At 50.3% G+C, this 22643-nt stretch overlaps 5 protein-coding genes across 5 annotated transcripts; 1 reads left to right on the top strand and 4 right to left on the bottom strand.

The window, feature by feature from the left end:
* Positions 1-118: 118 nt before the first annotated feature.
* Positions 119-1991, bottom strand: FMAN_05788 (uncharacterized protein; the record flags this gene model as incomplete). The annotated part of the gene is made up of 3 exons (XM_041827513.1): positions 119-682; positions 749-1678; positions 1737-1991. The coding sequence occupies 3 exons, from the start codon at positions 1989-1991 to the stop codon at positions 119-121; spliced, it is 1749 nt and encodes a 582-aa protein (XP_041678468.1).
* An 8599-nt stretch (positions 1992-10590) lies between these two features.
* FMAN_05787 (uncharacterized protein) lies at positions 10591-10816 on the bottom strand (the record flags this gene model as incomplete). The annotated part of the gene is made up of 2 exons (XM_041827514.1): positions 10591-10698; positions 10760-10816. 2 exons carry the CDS (start codon positions 10814-10816, stop codon positions 10591-10593), a joined length of 165 nt encoding a protein of 54 aa, XP_041678469.1.
* Positions 10817-14438: 3622 nt separating this feature from the next.
* On the top strand, positions 14439-17038 carry FMAN_05786 (uncharacterized protein; the record flags this gene model as incomplete). The annotated part of the gene is made up of 2 exons (XM_041827515.1): positions 14439-15321; positions 15369-17038. 2 exons carry the CDS (start codon positions 14439-14441, stop codon positions 17036-17038), a joined length of 2553 nt encoding a protein of 850 aa, XP_041678470.1.
* Positions 17039-19234: 2196 nt separating this feature from the next.
* On the bottom strand, positions 19235-20061 carry FMAN_05785 (uncharacterized protein; the record flags this gene model as incomplete). Its single annotated transcript, XM_041827516.1, has 2 exons — positions 19235-19464; positions 19518-20061. The coding sequence occupies 2 exons, from the start codon at positions 20059-20061 to the stop codon at positions 19235-19237; spliced, it is 774 nt and encodes a 257-aa protein (XP_041678471.1).
* Positions 20062-20879: 818 nt separating this feature from the next.
* Positions 20880-22544, bottom strand: FMAN_05784 (uncharacterized protein; the record flags this gene model as incomplete). Its single annotated transcript, XM_041827517.1, has 4 exons — positions 20880-21463; positions 21513-22257; positions 22338-22433; positions 22530-22544. The coding sequence occupies 4 exons, from the start codon at positions 22542-22544 to the stop codon at positions 20880-20882; spliced, it is 1440 nt and encodes a 479-aa protein (XP_041678472.1).
* Positions 22545-22643: the final 99 nt, after the last annotated feature.

Genomic DNA, 22643 nt, shown 5'->3' on the forward strand with positions numbered 1-22643 from the left:
ACTAACTAACTAGAGCAATAACTTTTATGTGATACCATAGTATCTTTTCTCATCTCACAACCCTCGTGGCTCACTTACACCCAACTGGCACCCAATCTGATTCCTCCAACCACTCATCTTACACGTTTTCATAGTAATACCTAGTTCCAGGGTCGTACTCGAGCCAGACCTCCGCTTCCATGGTATCAATCTGGGCGACAACTTGTTGCCAAAGGTAAATCTCAAAAGCTCCTGGCATGATCGCAGGAACAGCGACAGCACACCTAAAGGTTCCCTCCCCCTCGGGACTCAGAATCATGATGAGATTACGCCCAGGCAGACGGTAGAACCCTGGAGTGTCATCAGACGGATTCCAGCTAACCACCATTCCTGGTCGAAGACGCTCTTTGAAAGGGACATCTGCCATCTCGGGTCTCGGGTCTTGGCTTGAAAGCCACTGTTTTCCAGCTTCTTCTTTCTCCGGCTTGGCGTCTTTCTGTGTCGCCTTTGGCTTGTTGTTAGCGGCTCGCTGTGAATCGATGTGAAGACGCCAGAATTTGGCTTGGAAGGCGGTCGCTTGTTCGAGCGTGACGCCAGGGGTCTTGAGGCAGCGTGTGATGAACTCTGGAACCGGGAGTCGAAGAAGTTGGATACCCGTCTCTCTGGGTGCGAGAGCCGTAGGGGAGACAGGTGGAGTGCCAGACTGTAGATGGATGATGTTAGCCAGTTGTTGTTGTTATTGACAGCAAGCTAGGACTCCATGACTTACGTTCTTGAGAATCCAGTCGTGGAGAAGATCCTGGGGCCAGGTGCTCGGCTTTGAAGCATCATATTTCGGCACGGCAGCTTTAGGAACGGTTATTCTGAGCATTTCTCCGTATCTCAGCGTATTCTTGGTAGCGCCAACGTCAAGGAAGCTTGGTTTGACACAGGCTACGACGACGGTTTTGCAGCTGCGCTCAGCAGCAGGATCAAAAACATGTTTCAGAACTTTAGTCAGAGCACTCTGCCGAAACGGTACGTAGACCTTCTTGCCAGTGGCGAGACCTGCAGCGTCGACACTGGCCCTCCCGCGGATGCAATCCTTGAGCACAGAAAGGCTAGCATTGATCTCTCGAGATTCTTTGATCCGCTGGGCTGAATGCTCGGTGACATCTCTTGCGGCCTCTGAGCCGGCAAGGTCAATCAGATAGAGAAGCCCATCGTCAGATTGGGGAAGCTCGGGGTTCTCGAGGCGAATCTTGCAGATAGCATGCGAGCGAGACGAAGAATCGTTCTTCTGTGTAGAGGCAGTCCGTCGGAAAGATGCCGCATTGTTGATGTGCTTGATCAAAATATCCGCATCTGTAACGTGGTACTCTGAGGCTCCAGCGAGATGAGTCGACCCGAAGGAGTCCTCCAGGATAGAGATGGGTTTGCGAGCGTTGAGGAGATCAGAAGCTGAGTTACCTGCAAGTTCGATGATGGAGATGAAGATGTTGCGGGCGCCTTGGATGTCACTCGAGAAGAGTGTTTCTGCAATGAGGCGCTCGAGACCGCTGACAGTGTATGTTTTGCCTGAGCCTGTCTGGCCATAGGCGAACATGGTGCTAACACCGCCGCCCCATGCCCAGGGGACAAGAGGCTTGACAAGCTCTTCGTAGATGCCTTCGGTTGTGTCTTCCGAGTTGAAGACCCTATCCACGCGATAGTTTGTGGACTTTCATCTACCTATCAGTAACCCTTCTCTAGCTTTGGACGAGACATCTTGTACTCACCACCAAAGGAGGAGGGCCCCTGACTGGTCTCCGCAGTTCGTGTAAGTCAATCACGCCAGGTGCGTTGTTCCGAGGAAAGGCGCCGATCAACTGTCCTCCTTCTTTCTCGTCATCGAGCATCGGTCGAAGGCGAGTAGCAATAGTGATGTCAGGGTTGGACTCTTCATTGCTGGCCTTGGACTTGATAGGCGCTGGTTTGAAGCGATTCACCAGCTCCTGATAGCGTTGAGCATGATCAAGAAAGAATTGATCCATGGTTGCAATGAGAGTCGTGAGATTGATGGGTATCAGAAGCTTTGAGCTTTGTGTTCTTGACTGGAATCAATCTCTCTGTTGAGATACTCTCCTGATATATCTCTTCAAGAATGATGGTGCCTAAACGATGTGAACTGCAGGTACTGCTGTGGCGCTCTGACCCAGCAACCCCTTATTACACGTGACAAGGTTTCTCTATGTAGATATCGTTGAGTGTTGATACATGGCTGTTTTGACTGGACTGCGTTGGCTCAAGGCAGAGAAATTACTGTGTTACACTATTTCGCTGTTGCGGTTGTGATATGTGACACTTGATATGCTACGTTTGAATCCGAATCAAAAGTGGCTTATTGCCGCAAGCACCCGTTACTTCCAACATCCACTCCATTAAAATATAGCCCTGGACACAGAATAGAGCATAATGCTCTAGAATATTATTTACGGTATGTACGTACCAATAAATACGGAACCCAAAAAAGTTGAAGTAATCACTGAAACCAAGCTACCCGGCATCAATCATATCCTGCACCAAGCCCAGTGATTGGTGCCAGGCAGCTGTTTCAGGAACCGAATATATTATATGACAATTCAGGTGTCATTAAGCTAGGTCTTCTAATAGTTAGTTAGGTTTGCTTTCTCTGCTGCCTGTTCATCCCTGTTTTGCGAAAGAGTATGTTTGTTGATCCATGATAGAGTGGAATTCCGATAGGCAACAGTTTAAGAACGGCACTAATACTTTAAACCACATTATACTATTCGATTAATTCCGCTTCTGTGGTATTTTCCCAATTAGGGTATCTCAAGAAATGAATTGGTCGTGTTCTCTCTCTCTCTCTCTCTCTCTCTCTCTCTCTCTCTCTCGCATTCTGTAAATTTGTTACTGTTGAGCCTTGCGTTGTATCGTGCTCAACCACAATCTGTTGTCAGTTCTTCTAGATCACGTTTGATCTCTTTCCTCGTTTCTCCTGTCGCAGAAATCAATCCAAGCCAATATAAATTGCACCGATGTCCAAAATTCCCAGGAGACTCGATTATAAGACACTTATGAAAGGCTTCGGCAGCAACGAAATCACTATGTGCGACAATCGGGCCACGGGCTGTCTCGAGCTCGGAACAATAGATTGCATCGTCCAAGATGAGCAGGCCAGCCATCAGTTGAAAGTGAGTTTACCAGTTTAAGCCTTTGCAAAGCGCTTCGATGTGAATGCTCCAGTATGTATGTCATCTGGAGTTGATCCTTATTCAGAGGATACTGGTGGCCCCGCCTCCTCTGAGGATGATTTTGATTCGGTTCAAGGGGCTTAGTTTTGGACCTTACAGCTATCAAGTATAGTTTTATACGGCAGCAACAAGCCCTGTAGAGCTTCGCGAGGTCTTTGCACCAAATTCCAACCCCTTCTTGTTCACAGAGGAATAGGGGATTGGGTCGTCTTAGCTTGCTGCTCTCAAATTTATAGTATGTCTGAAATAGATCTTACCAAGCTTGACCTTGTAGAAGATCCGGGTTTTGGCAACATGATGTTATCAAGGCCTGGTGCCACACGCCTAAACACCTATTCTCATCTACATCGAGAGACAATCGATGAGTATTCGATACAATACCTTCGAAGTCACAGAGATAAGTCGCAGCCACTTGGTCTACAAGTGTATTTCGGGTACTCAAGGCCAACAAAGCTTGAATCACGCAGATATAACGCAAAACATGCGATTCCCTCGCCTTGGGGTTCCTGTTGGCAAACTCCGCTGTAGAGATGCGCTGGGATCCGTTGCGTTTGAAGACTGACCGAGGAACTGGAAAAAAGCTCCTGCCATCACATCTACTAACAGCATCGCCCAGGTCTCAGTCATATAGGTTGTACAGGGCAAGGTCGAGACCAAACGTAAGCTGAGCCACTTCTAAGACCTCAAGGCAACACCTGGTGTCTTGCAGACACCAGCTGTAGCATAAGCTCCCCGTGCAACGCTGACAAGCATTGAGTGCCACACGCCGTGCTGAATACCTTATATCTCCGAGTCCAGTCCTCCATTTTACGGTACGCGAATGTGTCAGCGCCTGCTGTTACCAAGGGATGGCATTATGACGAGAATATGATCTGCTGCCTAGGTCACCGGAATCACCGAAGTCGTACAGCCGCAAAAGAGCCGTAGAATATATGATATCCAACAGGAAGAGATGACGCCAAGGCCAGAGTGACCACCATGTCATACAAGGCTATCTGATGATCCCCATCGCTGGTCGAGTATCAAAGGCGGCAAATGATCCCCCACGACGCTTGGTGCCAGGTCGGATAAGAAAATCCTGCATTTCGATCTGATGATGAGAGTAAGCTTTCAGCCTGAATTAACGTTCCAGACCCAATCAACACGTTGCGTCTTTGATTCCCCTTGTTCGAACAGCTTGTCCAAGATCCTGCCCTAAGGAATTTGATGGCAGAATCCCATGCCTCTAAATGAGAAAATTGTATGAAGCGGATAAGACCCAGCACAGTGCACTCATTCGTTCGTTCCTCGTTCGTTCCAGTGAAGCGGTAATACTTTCAGGGTAACTTTCCTGACATCTATCCATGAAGACCATGCCCAGAATCAATCCTCAGCAAGCCCCGAAATACGATAATACCTGGTTGTGCGTGGGGATGCTTGCGATAACAAAACCATGTCTTGTCGTTACTACTTCGGTGAAGAATCCTTTTGACGAGGGCTTTGAAGATAATTACCCGAAACTCATGGTTGTGATATCATCTGTTTGTGAGGGTCAAAGCAACCAACATCATCACGTATCCTCCCCAACAAAGAAAAGATCCTTGTTGTGATATGCTTATTCGCCCTATGGGTTCATCTGCCACATTAGTTGATAGATCTCGATCCGAAAGCACTAGGATTCAGTCAAAACATCAAACCACTGGAAGCGAGGCTCATCATTGCCATCTCAGATATCCGCCTGACGTCGCTTTTCCCTACCCTAGATTTGTTGCGTTCACACTTCTCTCAGACAAAGCTTATCTTGAGCTGCCACACAACGACATCATCATCAGTGTCGTCATCTTCCAGAGCTCGCCTGTACGTTGGATTGATTGGATGTCCTGATCAAGCCACCGTCAGACTTGGCCATCAGCCTACCGCGTGTCGATCGCTGATCGCCCACCGCGCACCGAGAGAGGCCGAAAGCCACAATCTGGATACCCTGCACTGAGGAAGCGGAAAGCCTTCCGCCGTCAGATAGTGAAGAAAGTTTTGCCTTGGATAGCCACGATATGCCATCCCTTCTTGTGCGTTGCCTTCCCCGGATTTCCAGAAGTCTGCAATGCCACCCTCCCCCACACAGAACGGCCGCACGCCAACACCAAGCGGTAAGGGAAATGACGGGAGCCAAATAAATGCAGGTTCAAGATCGTCAAACCCAAGCCCACTAGCCACTTGGCTTTTGAGACTGTTCCGTATCGAGAAGTAAAACTGCAATTACTTGAGGACAGAAAACTCAAAGGTAAAGAGATTTCACTGCCCTATGGACAACGCTACCGGCCCTTCGTCGGTTTGTGTATCGAGGCAGCTTGAGAATTACGTACAAGCGGCGAATAAAAGATAGGGGAGTAGGGAGTAGGGAGTGAGCTTTCGACTGCCATTGCCAGCTGAATACCGCAAATTAGGTATCCACCTGTCTGACAGGCAAGACGTGTTGTGATGCCGCCTGAGGGTCATGAAGTGAGTTGATAGGACAGTTTTCGACGACATTAACGCGATGCACGTCGTTCGATAGCATGGTGACTTGCCATGCGGCACTGCGTTGCTAAAACCTATGTACTATACCCATCTCTCTCGTTCTGTGTGGAGAAATGTTGCTTCGTCCGTTGTTAGAATTGCTCCGCCCTTCCAGACCATCTCAAGCCATCACAGAAAGTCTGGGGAATGCGGGGGACGAATGAGGAGCATTCTCATGGTGATGACCGTCCCGCTTTGTCTGGAGGAATGCATACCGTATTCGAACGGTCGACGTAGAACTGAAAGGGCCAAGCTGCAGGCAGGATATCTTTATCAGCGTTCATGACTTCCGGAGCTTTGTTCGCGCACGAGACCCATATCAACCCGTCGTCTATGTGAATCAAGTGGAACTTTTGCACCATGAGAGCGGAGGGCCATATCACGCAGGACGCCAACGCTTTCATGCCCACGAGGTTCCATGGCTACCAGGGCATGCGTGTGCTTGTAAATGTGCTGGCGGTGACTTGATCAACTCCTTCAAATCTCGTAAATGGCCTTCTACAAACGATCAAGTCCTGCATTAAAGGAGTGGTGTGGCTGATCTATGAACCACCATCATGCTATTAAGGGCTCGGCCCTTTGCGGCTTGACGATTTTCCATACTCGGCACAAGGGGCCTGAGAAGAATCGACTGTTGAAGCCGCACGAGCCAAGTCAGTGACGGTGAGAGTCCGAGACAAACAGCCCAAGTTGTTCATCGGAAGCCGAAACCTAAAAGACGGGTTGGTTATGTGCATGAGATGAGGGTACCTGGCCTGGCCCATCCCCGCGTTGGCAATCTCATGACACACCAACACCAAGAGACGCGGGGTCGGTAGGGTTCTCCATCTTCTCGTCGGGGCTGTTGGAGATCAAGGGTGGCTGCCAAAGAACTTGGCTAGGCGCGTTGGGAATGCCCCCTGGCCCGACTTTTAGTCAAAACACCAATACTATTACGTGATAATAAACTATGTCCAGCACGTGAAGACGAGATTGAATGAAGCCGACATCAAAACTCGCATCGGTAGCTGTCCGCGCAGTTTGCGGGGAAATCTGGGGACGTGGAGACGTGGAGACGATACTTTCAGTACCCTTTCATGAGAGATTTCAGGGACTTGTTGTTGCATGGCTTTGGGGTTTCTGGATGTCGATCAAAGTCGTTGTCATGAACTCTTCGGGCCCTAGACCGTTCAGCCAGATGGCCAGGGGAGCCTCGGCTCACGATAAACTAGGGTGAGATTTGCTTTTTGAACCCTAGTCCCGATTGCCCAAACTCCAAACTGTTTCAATCGGTCAATGGCAGGCTAACAACTTGCTAGACCTTGATCATGATACCTAAAAGCCTCAGCACCATAAAAACTTGACAAGTAGCCATGATGTGTACCTGAGTCGAGGGGACCGATCATAACCGACAGACATCCTGCCACACCATAATAGACCAAGCCTTCAGCCTAGCAGCACAAGCCAACGTGAACGGCCTAATCAAAACTAGCAGTGGTTCGCCCGGAGCAGTCGGGTCCTGGTATAATTCAGGGCTAATCTTGATTCGCTCACCATTACCTTACCAGCAACGTAGCATTCAACCTCATCTCAGGCTTGTGGCAAATCGGACATGAACCCCAACGCGTCAATGTCGGTTGCCTCCCTCGTGAAGCGATATCAGAATCCATGAGTCGCCGAAAGACGATAAAGAATGGCGGGATTGCCCATTGCCTCAAACGTTTTGGCATTATCATGGCTATGTTAGTGGTTGATGGAGAGCAGACCGACTTCTCATTAGCCTAGCTCAATAGCCGCGTGAAGCAGACATGGGGAACTCGCTTAGGCAGGGGTTGTGCAAGCAAGCGGCTCGAATTGAAGCAGTGTGAAGACACCGTCAGCTCCTGTCGGACATTTGTGTCTCGGGTATTGGCGAAGAGCGTTTTCAACAAGGATTAGGCATGATTGCGCGAATAAAGGATAATGAAGGGCCTGTATCCAACTTGGTTGCCTTCAACAAGAAAAATGATTGCCTCGAGGTTTTGGACACTTAATCTCCTTTACATTCAATGCCTATCAGCTCTCAGGCAAAGCGTAGTATACAACTCGGGTGAGTGGGAATCCGATAAAAAAATAGACATTCAGATGCGAGCCAAGACGTAAAACGATACCGAGGCGGTGATTAGAACCGAAAATAGCTTGTTCCTAGTATCATAATAAGATGCGACTATGACCAAAGGCTTGAGGCAGCCTTGGGTCCCTAGTTCGACTTGGGCCTTGGACTGCTCTAGTTTTTCGTAATGTAGCGCTTGCTTCTTAATTTTCCAGCGATGAGAAACGAGACACTCATCAATCGCACCAGCAACCAATGAAAAGAGACTATCGTGACTGAATAAGGTTGATGAGCCGGCGACAGGGACCGTCATGACCGAGACCTGATTGGCATGGATATGCCTCGCTGTCAGTGAGTGAGTGGTTACTGTTTCTAAGCGCCCCCCTGTCGCTTTGGGAGAGATTGGTAGTGCTGGAAGAAAAAGAGCAGAGAGGGCTTTTTGCAAAGTGCGAGGCTTAGACCCTAGCTTGGCTTCCATGCAGCATCGTTCGGTCCTTCTAACGCACGATTTTATCGTGTAGTGTATGCGGCTAGAACCAAGCCCAAGCTTGGTTCGGAATAGCTACAAATGTAGACCCTTGCCGCCCCCGCACACCGTCCCTGTCGATACCTTGGATTGACTGGCTTGTGTGTTGATTGATTGCTTCAAAACAGGAGGCACCGGTAGTCGTCTCCAGGTCACGGCATTCAACCATTGAAGCGTTATGACTTATCCGTATATTGTTGTAGTCTTTACCGCGTCGTCCGCTGAGGAAAAATCACTTCAGTACTCCCACCACTGTCACAGCCACTGTTGTCACCATGCGTTTGTTTTGAAGCAGGGGTATTTCGCAGGGCCCTGACGACGAGCGATTGCCAACATTTGCAAATGCATGTTTGATGATCCGACCCTTTTTGTATGTATTGCATGTCAAGCAGTGACTGATAGCCCACATAGTGACTTTAGGGACAAGTCCAGTGAATCTTGGCTTTCAGCGGAGGAAGATAAGAGTTTTGCCTAGTACTGTCGGTGAGCGGAAGGTCCGGCGTCAAGACGTTTTGCAACGAAGAAGTTCTCCATTAATAGTGTTGTTTCCAACCAGCCTTGGGAGTTTTCAAAATTCAAGGGTTAGGATAAGCGTCGGGGTCGGATTTGCAGGGACCAGCTCTCGTTCAAGGGCTCTGTGCAAGGAACTCTTGGAATGACGATGAAAAGGGTTGTGATCAGCCTGAAAGAGTTCATGCATCTATATCGAGTTTAGAGATCAGTGACGATCACGTTTAGCAGACTCTTTATTTGGCCCGCTTGTGTCTCAAGTCTTCCTTTCACATCTGCATTCCAGGAGTATGTGTCCAAGCCCTGTCGTGTTCGGGCTCCCAACCTTCGGGTTGATCCCGGTTTAGTGGACATTTCCCTAATCCCTGACCGAAGGATCGGTACTCTTGTAGACACCGATGAAACTCTGCAGCTCTCCACGAATGCAGCCGCTAAAGCTGACCTGCGCAAGATGATCACTGCCTTATCGGCTCCTGATAGTGTATGTTTGAGATTGGTCCTCTCTCGGGACCGGCCGACACTTGCGAGCAACGTTGGATTGGATTTTAGCAGTACCGAGCTGGCTCTGACCCTGAAGATAAAAGAGCCGAACTGAAGTCGATCACAGATGGTATTCATGTAAGCTAAACTGTACCGCGCAACGATGAGAAATGACCACAGTGCAACGGTTGTGTAGTAACGGCAAAACGGCTGGAGTGCCTAACCGAAAGAATATCTATGCAGTCTTCTGTCTTTCCTGTGTGATGTGATGCGTACCACCAACCAGGGGACTATTGTCAAGCCGCCAAGGCGTCAAGCAAGGCTTCTGATAACCCCCGCGGTAGAGCCAACTACGACCATAAAGGTACGTAAGGAGTGATAGGGTCGGTGGGATGTTGGTGTTCTAGAAATGTGGCTGCGACGCTTAAAGCTTCGAAATCTAGGTAGGGTTGCTTCGTCGAATTTGCGGACATGCATGGTGAAGCACATTCGGATGTGGTGGAGAGCAATGCTTCACACTTCACGATAACTAGTGCAGGGCGGCTCAAATCTCATGGTGGTGTGACGCGACGGTGCAGAGCATACGATCCTTGATAGCTGGACACTGGATACTTTTGAAAAGTGCTTCGCATGGATACGTGTTACTAGCCAGGGCGATGATGGCAACCGTTGCAAATGACTGAGGACAGCGCTGTGCGTAGTGGTGTTGAAGTGGTTCCAGATGACGAGAGCGGCGTGCATAGGTGTGGCTGGCTGTCTGCCCTCAGTGCGAGGGGTAGCATCCATCTCTTGCATGCAAGCAACCACTTTCTTGGAATCGCTGAAATGTGAAATCTTGGAAATTCAGAAGCCATTTGTCATGGGCGTATTTAGCAGTAACACAAACTTTGTAGAGTCCTGTAAAGACTGAGAATGTGCTGTGATTTTACACCCGGCATTCCATCCTCCTGTCCTTGAAACCTTCGGGTTTCTCGGCCGAGGAGGCGTAGGTCAAGCTCTAGGACTTCCTCTAAGACTTAGTGGTCTCGGGCTCTATCCGTAAATTGAGAAGGGAGCATATCGTAATTCTAGACCGAATGGAAGATGCTGGTGAGCCAAGTAAACAGGCTTGCACAGCAGATAAATTGTCTCCGAAGTTGTGAGTCCATAAATGATGTAAGTGGACGGGCGCAATTCAGCACGAGAGAGGGTCGAGTGGGGGGAATCAGCAAGGGCTGTCGACTGCATGGACCAAGACGGTTGAAGTTAGACAGCGCCTAACTAGTCTGTGTGACATGGCCGAAGAAGTCTGGTGGAAGAATGCATAGAAGCTCTGACAAGCCTAAACTGCTTCTGAGGCGCCGCCACGGTTGACCGCTAAGCAACTGGGTGATTAGCCTTGTCGTGACTAATTGGTCTCAGGATCAACCGCTAAGAGACATGTACCGCAACGTCCCAATCCGTGGTATTGCCGCCATTCGAGTTTCTCGCCATCATATTCATGGCGTGAGTTGGTTAATGGTCAGACAAACCGAGCAGTCGGATCAAATGTGTATGTTTCCGACATGGCTATGGTTGACCAGTTATCAGTGAGGGATGTCCTGATTGTCTCAAAGCATGGGGGTAATCAGCCCTGTTCATGTCACGGTTTGCCATGTGTTGTGCGCGGTTGTCTTGCGTGTGATCCTGCGGGGTGAGAGATTCGTTGGTTCCACTGCCTCTGTCCAGGGAGGTCTTGGGCTGCCAGGGCAATTGAAGATATGTGGTAAGGTGAAGTGGAAGGCGGCCAGCAAACGCGGAGGTAGGACTCGAGCGGAGACTCGTTTCGAGGTTCGACGTCGCCAACCCAGCAAAACTGCAAGAAAGCCTGGCTCTGGAGCCTCTGGATAATATCTTTCACGACGGCGTTGTTGCCAGATGAATGTTAGCATCTGTGTCGTGCTGTTGTAGGTAATAGGGCCCCTGTTCTTAACTGATTTGCACAATGAAATGCCGGCGCGGTTGGCCTTACAAGATCCACGGTTGCAAGCGAGCTAGAACCGAGGTGATTTCAAGATTGACTGACCCGTCTATCGTCTGTTGCTGCTGATGCTGAGGCTGCTCCTCCTCCTCCTCTGCCTCTCCACCGTAAGGAGGCAGCTACCTAGGTGGCTAACGCACCTAGTTACAGTAGCAGGATTAATTGTGATCCTTGGCAACCCCAGGCTGCTTGGCCCTTTTGCTTCTGAGAGGCGGGGAGATTTTGTTTTGTCACAGCGCGAGTGGTTAAGCTGTCGATAATGGATGCATGGGGAGTGGATGAGGTTGTCTTCAGTGGAGATGGAGATGGTTGAGACGAAGGAATGGGCATTTCTGATTGGGCCGTCACGTTGCAAAAGGACCTGACCTGACCACGGTCAAGGGTGCATACGGAGCCCCGGGAGTGGATCGCTTTAGCGCCTACGGTTGTGGATATGGAACTGCAACTGCAAATGCAAATGCAGCGGATGATTTTAAGGTGCACCCGGCGGCGGTTTTGTCACCCTTGTCGCTACATGGATCCAGGATGTCTGTATGCAAGTCTCCTTGTCTGGTGCATCCTGGCCTGTCTTGGCTCTTTTGTCGCTTGAGATAGGTACCTAGCTCGCACGCAATAAAGATCTTTTGTTTCCATTACGGATATGATAACGGATATCTTATCTTCCTCTCGTCAGGAACCATTTCGAACCTGCATCTGTCGATGCTATGCGATCGACAACTGCCAAGAGCTACAGTATCGTGCGTCCAGTACTGACTGTCTGGAGTCTGTAGTGACAACAACCAGTGACAGTGGGAGATGTTGACTTATCGCAGCCTCGTCGGTGACTCCGAGAGTGTCTGAGAGATAAGTATCTTACCTCCAGTCTACAGTCTGAACAGACTTGTACGACAGAAAGGTGAAAAAAAGCTTGGACAGATTGAATTTGAAGCCTCTTTTCCCCTGAGTTCTTCGAAATTTTCTTCTTCTTCTCCCATAGCGTCAAACTACTGGCGCACCAGACTATCTACGGTCTCAGTGTCAGTATGCAGGTTCCTTCTTGATCTTAGCCCCAAACCGACACTCTGCCAGCCCGTTGTGTCATGTATGATGAGCTATCTAGACTGGAAGCATAGACCTATACCGGAACAAAGCTCCTGACAGAGTTTACAAGACTGGATTGAGCCTCAGGTGTGCTTCGGCCGTATACCGTTGTCATGTCGGCTCCAGACGGTTTTTCATCTAGACGAGAGGATGCTACGTGACAAGCCACAAAGAGGAACAAAACTTGCCCAATTCTCCCACATCACCTGGGTTCCCTTGTAAATCTTGGATATTCACGCATCATCAATCTTAACTCATCTTTAGTTATTACCGGCGGCTTTTATGCTTTGAGGCTCTATTCCCTTTGCGCAATCGTCCCCGACTTGGCGCTCGCTGCACTCTTTGCCGAACTTGGCCTAGATTTTCAACCTGGTCGTGAGTGCTCCCTTGTCCGCGACGACGATTACAGTACAGAATAAGAGTTTCGTGAGTCCAATCTGCCCAAGATCCGAGAGTTGGGGGGGGGACTCGGGCGGAAGAGAGCGAGTGAGACCTTGCTCTACAAGGGACGGACTCGATGAACATGGGCTGGCCAAATCAGAACCCCCAGGCAATGTGGGAACGGCCAAGGGCAGTTATACCGGTGTACGAACAGCGCTAGGGGTGCCTCGCAGCGCTATACCGACGGCCACTAAACCGCTCATGGAGATCAAGCCGGGGGGGGCTTAACCCCCCGTAGGCCGCCGAACGATGGGAGGTTCTATCCACCCGACCAGACTTGGGGCGGGTGCTTGCTGGACTGGCTTACCCCAAAGACTTACAGGGTCTGCAGGCAAAGAATGAACCACTTTCCTGGGGCTAGAGATAGATACTTACGACTGCTCACATTCCATACGACAAACAAGGTATCTTAACCGTAACCAACTTGTTTGGTTGCAATTGCACCTACCATTTCGTACAGTAGCGAGTAGCCACGCCCACGCAATCTTCGATCCCGCCCCTCCCCTCCATCCTCCCGTCGTTGTGAGTGAAGTTTTCCTGGTTCCTCAGGTCGTCGTCTCTCCATATTTCTCTTCCTCTTCTCCAAACAACGACGTGCCCTACGTGTTATGAAGGAGGCCCGCGCTGCCGCTATCTACTGTAGACATACATACATCACCGCCTGCACCGGCCAAGACACACCGAGAGAGATTGAGATTGGACTGGGTCCGTTGAGACTGAAACCATTTTCTTATTGCCAGGGGAATCCCTTCTGTGGTTGTCACTGGTTAACCTATTCTGCTCCTCTAGTCTACCTCGGCCGAAATGGAGATGGCATCCAAGGATCCCCCGCTGATCATCGCAAAAAGACACGCTTGCTTGGGTTTGGGATGATGATGCCAACGCCAGAGCCAGGACCTACCAGAGACAGAGACGGAGGCAGAGGCAGAGCCACAGCAAAGACAAGCCAGAGCTAACGGTGGTGCCCCCATCATGGCATGGGAGTCGTCCATCCCCCATCCATCCCTCTCTCTCCACTCCCGTCTCTCATCAGACGTCCCGCTCTCTCGATCTTAAACGTGCCTATCTGCTGTAGGTACATCACTACGCTATTTCACGCTACCACTCCTTGTAATGAACTTCACCCACACCCCTCACTCTTCCTGCACCCCTCGAGTGCACTGCTCCCCATCATGATCCCTGCCGCGGCTTCAGGGTCTTGTTGCTGCTCTCAAGTACTGGGCGATACCCTCCTCGGTCTCTGAACACCCCTGGCCTCTTCTATCTGGCCTTCATCTTGCCTTATACCGTCCTAGAGCGCCACTTCCATATTCATACCCCGTTCCTGAAGACTTCATTCATACTTTAACATCGTGTTTCCACCGTTTCTAAGATCTCCCTGTTGTCTATACTCTTATGAGTTCCTCATATCCAAAGTCTTTAACTATACCACTACTGCACCACCAACTTCACGTCGACTCTTGTCAACATACACATTAATTTAACTCAACTTGGTTATATACCTTGGCCTCGACAACTCTCTTAGCACACTCATCCACCTCTTACACACTTCACCTTTTCAACTTCACGAACATGACAGCCGCCATGTCACAACCGACCGTCACGGTCAAGGATCCCTCTGCAGTACGAAAGCGCAGAAGACGTGCTCCTGCTGGTGGCGCTTCTGATGATTGTTTCTCTTGCTCCAAGAAGAACATCAAGTGTGACCGTAGAAGACCATACTGCTCTCAGTGTCTCGAGGTTGGCAGTGAATGCTCTGGTTATAAAACACAACTTACTTGGGGAGTTGGCGTGGCCAGTCGAGGCAAGCTTCGTGGCTTGTCTCTTCCCATTGCAAAAGCTCCCCCTGTTACTCGTGAACCTAGGAAACACTCGACTGCATCATCAAGAAGCTCTGCCATTGCTCGTTCAGGGACGGACGATGAAGTCAGCCGGATGCGCCAAGGCCCTATTGATATTCCTGCAGTGACACAAGTCGCTTCTGCACCTACAACACCGTTTGCCATGGCAGGATACGACTACCTCTCTATCCCCCATCCTGAGCATGCAGCCCCCATCCACCAAGGAAACTGGGGTTCGGTCAACTATTCTCCCGCTCAAGAAACAGCACACAATCTGCATCGATTCCCGGTGCCTCTTGTCACAGAAAACCTCTCATCTTCCATCGATCCCCTAACTCCCGATGTTGGCTACGTATCGCCCATGAGCCAGTCTTATACCAGAGACGACGTCTCCTATGTTCACAGCCCGTCCTACATGTACGACAGCTATACAACAGGCACTAGCTCTCCTGGCCCTCAAAGCCCCCCAGCATCCCTCTACGCCGAACACGCAAGGACCTTCGCCCCGACCTCATGCCCCAGTCTCGCCCATGCTCCTTCAGAAATGAGCTCCAGCCTTCACTCGCATACCGACACCTTTGACTCGCAAATGGGCAATAGGATGGTTCGGGATTGTGATTCATTCGGTAAGCTCAGATGGAACCAATGAATTCCTTGGTTCTAACTTTTGCAGGCGTGCCTGAAGTCGATACATATGGCGCCAGCTATAGCTCGATGCCGATCTCCTGGCAGTCTCCATCGATGCAAGATGAAGATGTCAAATCTCATCACTCGGACTTTGCTCCCTCGGGTTGGCCAACCGCTTCCGAAAATCATTCTGTTCATGTGAGCCAGGACCTCATCTCCAAGATGCCCTTTTTCATGGATTACTACGAGAATATCATGTGTCCCTCCATGGTCTTTATCGACGGGCCACACAACCCATTTCGAGACCATATTTTGCGACTAGCTGTAAACAGCCAGAGTTTGAGCCATGCAATTTGTGCTCTTGCATCCTGCAATCTCCGCATGAAGAGGAAACTGAGTCTCGGACGTGATACACGAGATCTTTCTGAGAAGTTGATGGCTGACAAACATGCCGCCGAAGCCATGGCAGACACTCAGCCCGACGACCTGTCCCTCGCCGAGGAATACCAACACCGTAACTTGGCTGTGCACCTATTAAACGAGCAACTCAACGACCGGACCAAAGCAATTCACGATTCGGTCCTTGCTACGATCCTCCTACTATGTCATTACCGCATGGTTGAGTCCGGTATCGCCAAATTCCATACCCAGTTTGCCGGTGTCAGCAAGATTCTTGCTCTTCGAACTCAGCATCTTGCAACATCTAGCAATTCGGCCTGGATGGAGGCTATTTTCAACTACTTTGACGCCATCTCTGCCAGCATCAACGAGCGCGAGTCTCAAGTGTATCCCGGTTTCAGTGGGGTGTCAGACTCTCAACTCTTGCCTGTTGGAGCCGAGAACCTGGTGGGGTGTGACCGCGAGCTCTTCAAGACCATTAGCAGACTCGGTCGCCTAAATCTATTGTCTCAGAATCGCTCCGTACGAAAAGCAGCTGCCGCATATGGAACTCAGGAAGTGCCTGAACGATCTCCGTCCTTGTCTTACATCTCTCCACTAGGTCACGCTCGGCGAGAATCTCTCACAGGGTTTAATGTGAACGATCAGTTAGGGGACATGAGTAGTGTCACTAGCCATGGCCTTGGTGATGGGCGATCAAACACGGGAATCCACGAGGACCGAACTGCGCCAACAAGTGCCCCGGCCGCGTCATACGAAGAAGGTCGCTCCTTGTTTTGGCATGAGTGGAAAGAAGCACGGCTGGCCCTGCAGAATTGGAACTTCGATGCTCCCAGGGTCAGCGCCTCACTTCCTGAGCCCTGTACACAGAGTCAACTACGAGACCTGGAATCACTCTCTGAGGCTTTCCGCTATGCCGCCCTGTTATACACGGAGCGACTAGTGAGCCCATCGTTACCTTCAGGGCACCAGAGTATCCAGAGCCTTGTCAGCCAGGTGGTCTATTACGCAACGAACCTGGACACAGGAAGTAGCGCCGAGAAGTTTCTACTCTGGCCCCTTTTCGTTGCGGGCTGCGAGTGCGTCAACGAATTACAGCAAAACATGGTGCGGTCCAAGTGTCGTGATATCATGTTCCGTTCTGGTTACATGAACAACTTGGCGGCTCTGGAGGTGCTGGAGAAGTTGTGGGCCCAAGATTGGGCGGGAGAAGAGCCGTTGATGTTGGGGACCAGGACCGGGGATCAACGCGGACCGTTCAACTGGACCAAATGCATCGGGGGACCCGGAGTGGAGGTGGAGTGGATCATGTTTTGATGTGCAGGGGTGTTCGGCGATTGACATGTGAAGGCGTTTGTGCTCGGACTGAGCTGGGGCTGGGCTGGGCTGAGATGATGAGATGGGAATCAGGGATTTGGATCAAGTTGCAAGGGGCTGTCATGAATTGCAGACAGGCATGCGTGGGTAGGGGTTGGTGAAGTTGGCCGGTCTTGTTAGCTTAGCCTAATGGTGAGTGAGTGTGTGTCATATTCGGATTCGGGACTACTGTGGGATTAAGTTTGGGAGTTTAGCTTGATGAAAAGGCTAGTATCATCATCTTTGTATTATGTAACGCAGGCAACGCAACACAACAGCATACGGATCGGTTACGTTAGAAAGGTAGCAAGGCGTTTCGGTTTAGCATATTAGGACAGACCTTCTGGAGTTGGGTACGTACTGAATATGGTCCCAAAGAGACCGAGATTAAAACGAACGTTCACCTGAAAAGTGTCAAACTACAACTTGTGCCAGTCAACGAACGATTAAAGGAGTACGTTAGGGAGTCGAGAGTGACCCTCACATCCAGGATATGCCGAGGGTGCTAGTGAAAGACGATGCAGGATTTGGCAGTTGCAAAGACGTTACAGGGCTGGGCTAGGTTGAATACAGCCTCTAATTTTCAGCCTCCTTTTTATTTTATTTCCAGCTAGCTTTTGCTATACCACGTAGTACCCCTAAAAGCGAAAGGTCAGAGTCTGTCTGGCTTGCAGCGGCGCCACCGCGGGTTGACTCCGCTGTCCCTGGCGGAGCCGGCCGAAGGTGAAGGGCTTTTACTGCATTTACTGCACGGATACTGCAGAAGAGCACAGCTGGACGAGGATTGATAAGGCGCGGTTAGATCGTTGATTGGTCGAGATTGAGACAAGACGAGACGTCAAAGTGCCCAACCCACTACCAGATAATTTTTTTGGCCGATTCAAGCCAGAGTTTGAAAGTGAGTGTGGGGATGGGAATGGGTTCAATGATCGACATTAGGGATGATTTACGGCAATGGAGTTGGGGATGGGTCCCTTGTCAGTTCAATTGCTTGAACTCTGTCAAGTCAAGTACCGGTACGGTAGTAGTTGTTGTGTAAACGACAGATGCATGGCGATATAGTTACGTATTCTACACCGGGATACCACCCTGCACCACGTTGCGCTGTCACTTGGAATGAGACATGCAACAGTATGATAATCTGTCAATGCAACTCCAAATGGAGATTGCAAGGCTGTTGCAATGCTTATTCCCACATCCAGGCACATGTATAGGTAGCCATAAGGACGTTTTTATTATCATCGAGAACTGAGACAGTCAAACGCAGAAACATATCCTAGTCAGCGATCTCCCTCCTCAACGTAACATCACAAGCAAAATCCAAAAAGCTAAAAGGATCCTCCCTTCTCTCCACATCCATTCGGCCTTGTCTCCTGGAGCTAGTAGGGGTGGACAAAACGCCACGACATGTAACAATCCTGCTGAGCCTTGCTGGTAGTGTACAAGGATCGGGGGGGATGGTTTCGGTGAGAACGGCGAACGATCAAGGGGCATAACAGAGACGGAGAAAAAAGGCATAGCTAATGCTGGTTTCAGGAGTGAAAACAGACATGGCCGAGGCTGGGGGGACGGGGGGTGGTGTGCATACAGGGCAGACTAAACCTGAGGCTGATGAGGTTTGTCATTCTGAGATTGATGCTATTCCCGACGAGGTAGGTCAAACACAATTGGGGTTGGGTTCCTTTGTGGTGATTAGGTAGGACGGGATAGGGTGGGATGGGGTGTAAGACATTAAAAGAATACATCTAGAAATGAGAAATGAAATATCAGGCAAGGGGAAGGGGTGGAAGTGCAAAACAGATGGAGATGGGCACGACCAACTACCCGACTAACGTGGAGTTGTCATGGGGTTAGATTCAACGTTACGCCCGCAATCACATGTACGTTATCAATCTGAGAATAGTTTCGATTTCCTATACCTCTTACTTGAAACTATGCACATACAGAATGATGCGGGCGAGCGTGGGTTGGCCGTGGGTGTATTGCAACGCTGGGGGAGTTTATGTTACGGCATCTTAATCAAAGTTGATAACCGCGTCTGCCGACCAGAGCTTCGGGTCTCCTCCTCGAGGCCCGCCTGCTTGGCACCTAGGGTGCAACTACCGGCTCAGCGAGACGTGGGTAGTCGTAGTCGTGCGTCGTAGCAGTGTCATGGAGTTATTCGTCAGGAAGTGGCTGTGATGGAGGAGGCTGCTCAGCGATGGGTTTCTCGTCATCATCATCCTCGCCATCTTGGATCCAGTCCATCATGTCAGGGGACTCATCGCTTTCCTTTGTCTCAGGTGTATGTGTATTCTCAGTCTCAAAAAACAAAGGGGGCTGTGGTCGACTTGGCTCGAGGAGCTGTACCTCGCTTGCTCGGTCATAATGCTGCTCGGCGAATTGCTCTGGGCCAAGTCAGGCTCTCTCCTCTGTAATATCCCCTGAAGGCTCTACTCACCACTGATTGTCCAGTAGGTTTCCTCTGGTTGGTCCTCGAAGAGCTCCTTAGAACATCGTAGTCCGTCTTTGATCACGACAAGATCCCAAAGACGCAAGCTCCTCAGCTGGTCTATCCTCCTCATAGCCTTGCTTCGATCCCATCTCCTCGCGACCGTTACATCGTACAGCATAAGGCCATACTCATACGTCCACTCTGCCACCCACTGGATCTCCTCAAGCTTCATGGCGCGGGCACTGTCGCGGAACGCGTTGTCAAGGCACTGGCGGTTCTGCAATACGATGCTCAACATGGTCTGTTGCTCAGGGGGGTAGTCCAGGGGGACTGCGCGTCGGAGATCTGTGTATTTGCAGCATCGCTGGGCGAGCTCCGTGTTGAATTCACGTTTGTGGCAGTCCTCACAGAGCCAGAGGTAACTAGTGACGACGAGGACTCTTTGACGTGACGCGGGGCAAAGCTCTTTGCAACCTTGAGTGCATCCGACCTTGAAGAGGAGCTTGTGCAGGCACTGCTCGTACCGAATGATGGCGACACCGCAAGGCATATCGTTACTCAGTGTCACTCGCTATTCAGTCATATATGTGGTATAGTCAGGGGGAAGAGGAAAGGATATGGTAACGAGAGCTTCACGTTGTTTAAGTAGGTTTGAAGAAGCGCCGTACAGTTTGGGTGGTTACAAAAGCGTTGAAAGTACCGCCTGCGACTTGGGCTACACCAAACGTCCTTGGCGGGCAGTTAAGGTGTTGAATCGGTTGTCGTCGTTGAGGGCAGGCTCGTTTGGAAGTAGCTTTAGAGCAACGCACTGCCTCTGAAGTCATCACCACCACGTATTTTCCCCTATTTGCCAGTGCCTCAACATTATGGCTTGCCTGTGTGTGATGTTTCATGATATTATGTGGGAGCTGTCGAACTCTCACGCGCATTTGGCCGTGATAGGGGCGAGTGACAGCGAATGAGCACTCTGTCTTGACAAAGAGGCGGCAAAAGCCATTGTTGCCTAGAAGTTAAACGCATCTGTCACCATGTTAACCGAGTCCTTAAAGCATAGAGACATCGTCGTACAGTAAACTTTGATTCCCATTTGGTTCCTATGGCTCGATATGGTGATTCCGATACGAGGGTATTCATGAAACACAAAAAAACATTCCGAAATGCCAATCTAGGTAGAATACACCATATTGAATGAAATTCACACCTCAACACCATGCCACAAGCGCCGAGATATTCGGTGCGATGCCCAAGCACACACGGCCGTAAAATAAACTCAAACCAAATCTCGCACCCCTTTGGCCCCTTCTACCATATCATGTCATTACCCCAGATTACCTCGCCCTGTTTCCCAGCCTTCCCCTCCCCTTCCTTCTAAGACCCCGCATGCGATGCGAGCGTCAGTTCAGGGAAATACCGCGAAAGCTTCCTAGGGTTATGCACATCTGCCCTCGCTGGCTCTTCGGTATCCGAGATTTGATCGTAATCGTTTGAACTTTGGCCTTGGTTGCCATCCAGCAGCTGGACAGATCGTCTCTTAACTTTGATGTTTCCCTGCGCTGGGGCTGGTTTGTTGCCTTGTTCACTTGGAGGGGTTGCCTGTGCGGGCGGAGGCGGTGCTTGTGGTTGAGGCACGGGTATCGACTCACACACCGGGGCTACCTTTCTGGTTTGACGGCACACATCGGGACTGAGGCTCCTGGGTGGGCCAAAGTTGAGAGTGCCTGTCATCATCTTGCGGTAGCCCTCAAGCTCCTGTTGCTGCCGATCAACTCCCGCAGGACTAGCAACGTCACTTCGGTTCTTCTCGTTTGATGTAAGTCCCTTGGCCTGGACAAATGCACTAGAGCGAACGTGGTGAGGATCACGCTCGTAGTACTTGTCGATTATCGGATGCACCATAACGGTCTGTCTGTGGATTGTCAAGATGGAATTTGTTGGTACGTTGACCCAATTCTCTGCTTCAAGTCAGCCCCTCCCCGTCAATACCAAGAGCATTTTGCATACCTCTCTCAAACGTCAGGGGCTCGCTTGCAACAAGTACAATGTCAGCGCCCCGATCCTTGCGTTCCATCTGATATTGCTTGTCACTTGCAGATTGTGTTCGTGTTGTCCATTGGGTTCCGGAAGAATAGTACAAGCTCGCCGCCTCATCCTTGGAACTGCTGATGTATCGAGTGCAGATCACGCTATGACCATCGGTGACAGCAAAGTTTAGCAAGCTTCTAGTATCGACATCCTCATTCTGCAGTATGCTTTCGGGGATCGCATCGGTCATCTCGTTGATTTGCGCGATCGTGCGCTTCATAGCCTCTCGAAGAATAGTCGGACCAAAGCCAGTTTCGGGGCAAGCGCTTGGGTCGTGGCCAAGTCGCTCAAGAGTATCGAGGAAGAGGGCAAATGCCCACTCGCTATCCGTTCCGCCTTTGACGCCCAAATACCACTTGTCAGCAAGACGCTCGCCCAGGCGACGCTTGATGTATTTCCATCCACCCAGACCGCCATTGTGCATCCACATTAGACTACCGTGTGTGAAAGGGTGGCAGTTGTCTTCGCTCAGGGAACCTTCGGTCGTGGCACGAACATGGCCAAAGATTAGGCGGGAGGCGGTCTTTGAAGCGATTCGCTGCAGATTGGTGCAATTCCAGGCGGGAATGGTCGAGGTGAAAAGGCAAGGCGCTGACCCAAGCTTAGGGTCTGTGTAGAAGCCTATGCCAAAGCCATCTGCGTTGTTCTGACCTCGTCTCGTATCCTGTAGATGGTTATATGTGTCAGTTATGATATGACGTTCCTTTGATTGTCGGTCAAAGAAATTGACTGAGGTTGACCCACGAGACGCAACCGAGAATCAAATGATTGTTTAAGAATAGAATGAGTAGGATCAAGAATCAGCTTTGATAGAAGAATCTCGTCACTCCCTTTGTAGACCTGAAAGAGTTACGGGTGTCAGTGTCGTGTTCTGCGTGCGACCAAGAAGCCGGCTTCGGAGGTATAGATAAGGGATCTTGATTATAGGGGACTCACCAGAAAACGGCACATGGTTTGACCTTGTGCGCAAAGAAATCAATCTGGCCCGGAGAAAAGAAATAACAGATAGGTCAAGAGGGAGGACAGGTGCGAGAAAGAATAATAAGAGAG

The sequence above is a fragment of the Fusarium mangiferae genome (assembly GCF_900044065.1).
Source record: "Fusarium mangiferae strain MRC7560 genome assembly, contig: FMAN_scaffold002, whole genome shotgun sequence".
Classification (NCBI taxonomy): Eukaryota; Fungi; Ascomycota; class Sordariomycetes; order Hypocreales; family Nectriaceae; genus Fusarium; species Fusarium mangiferae.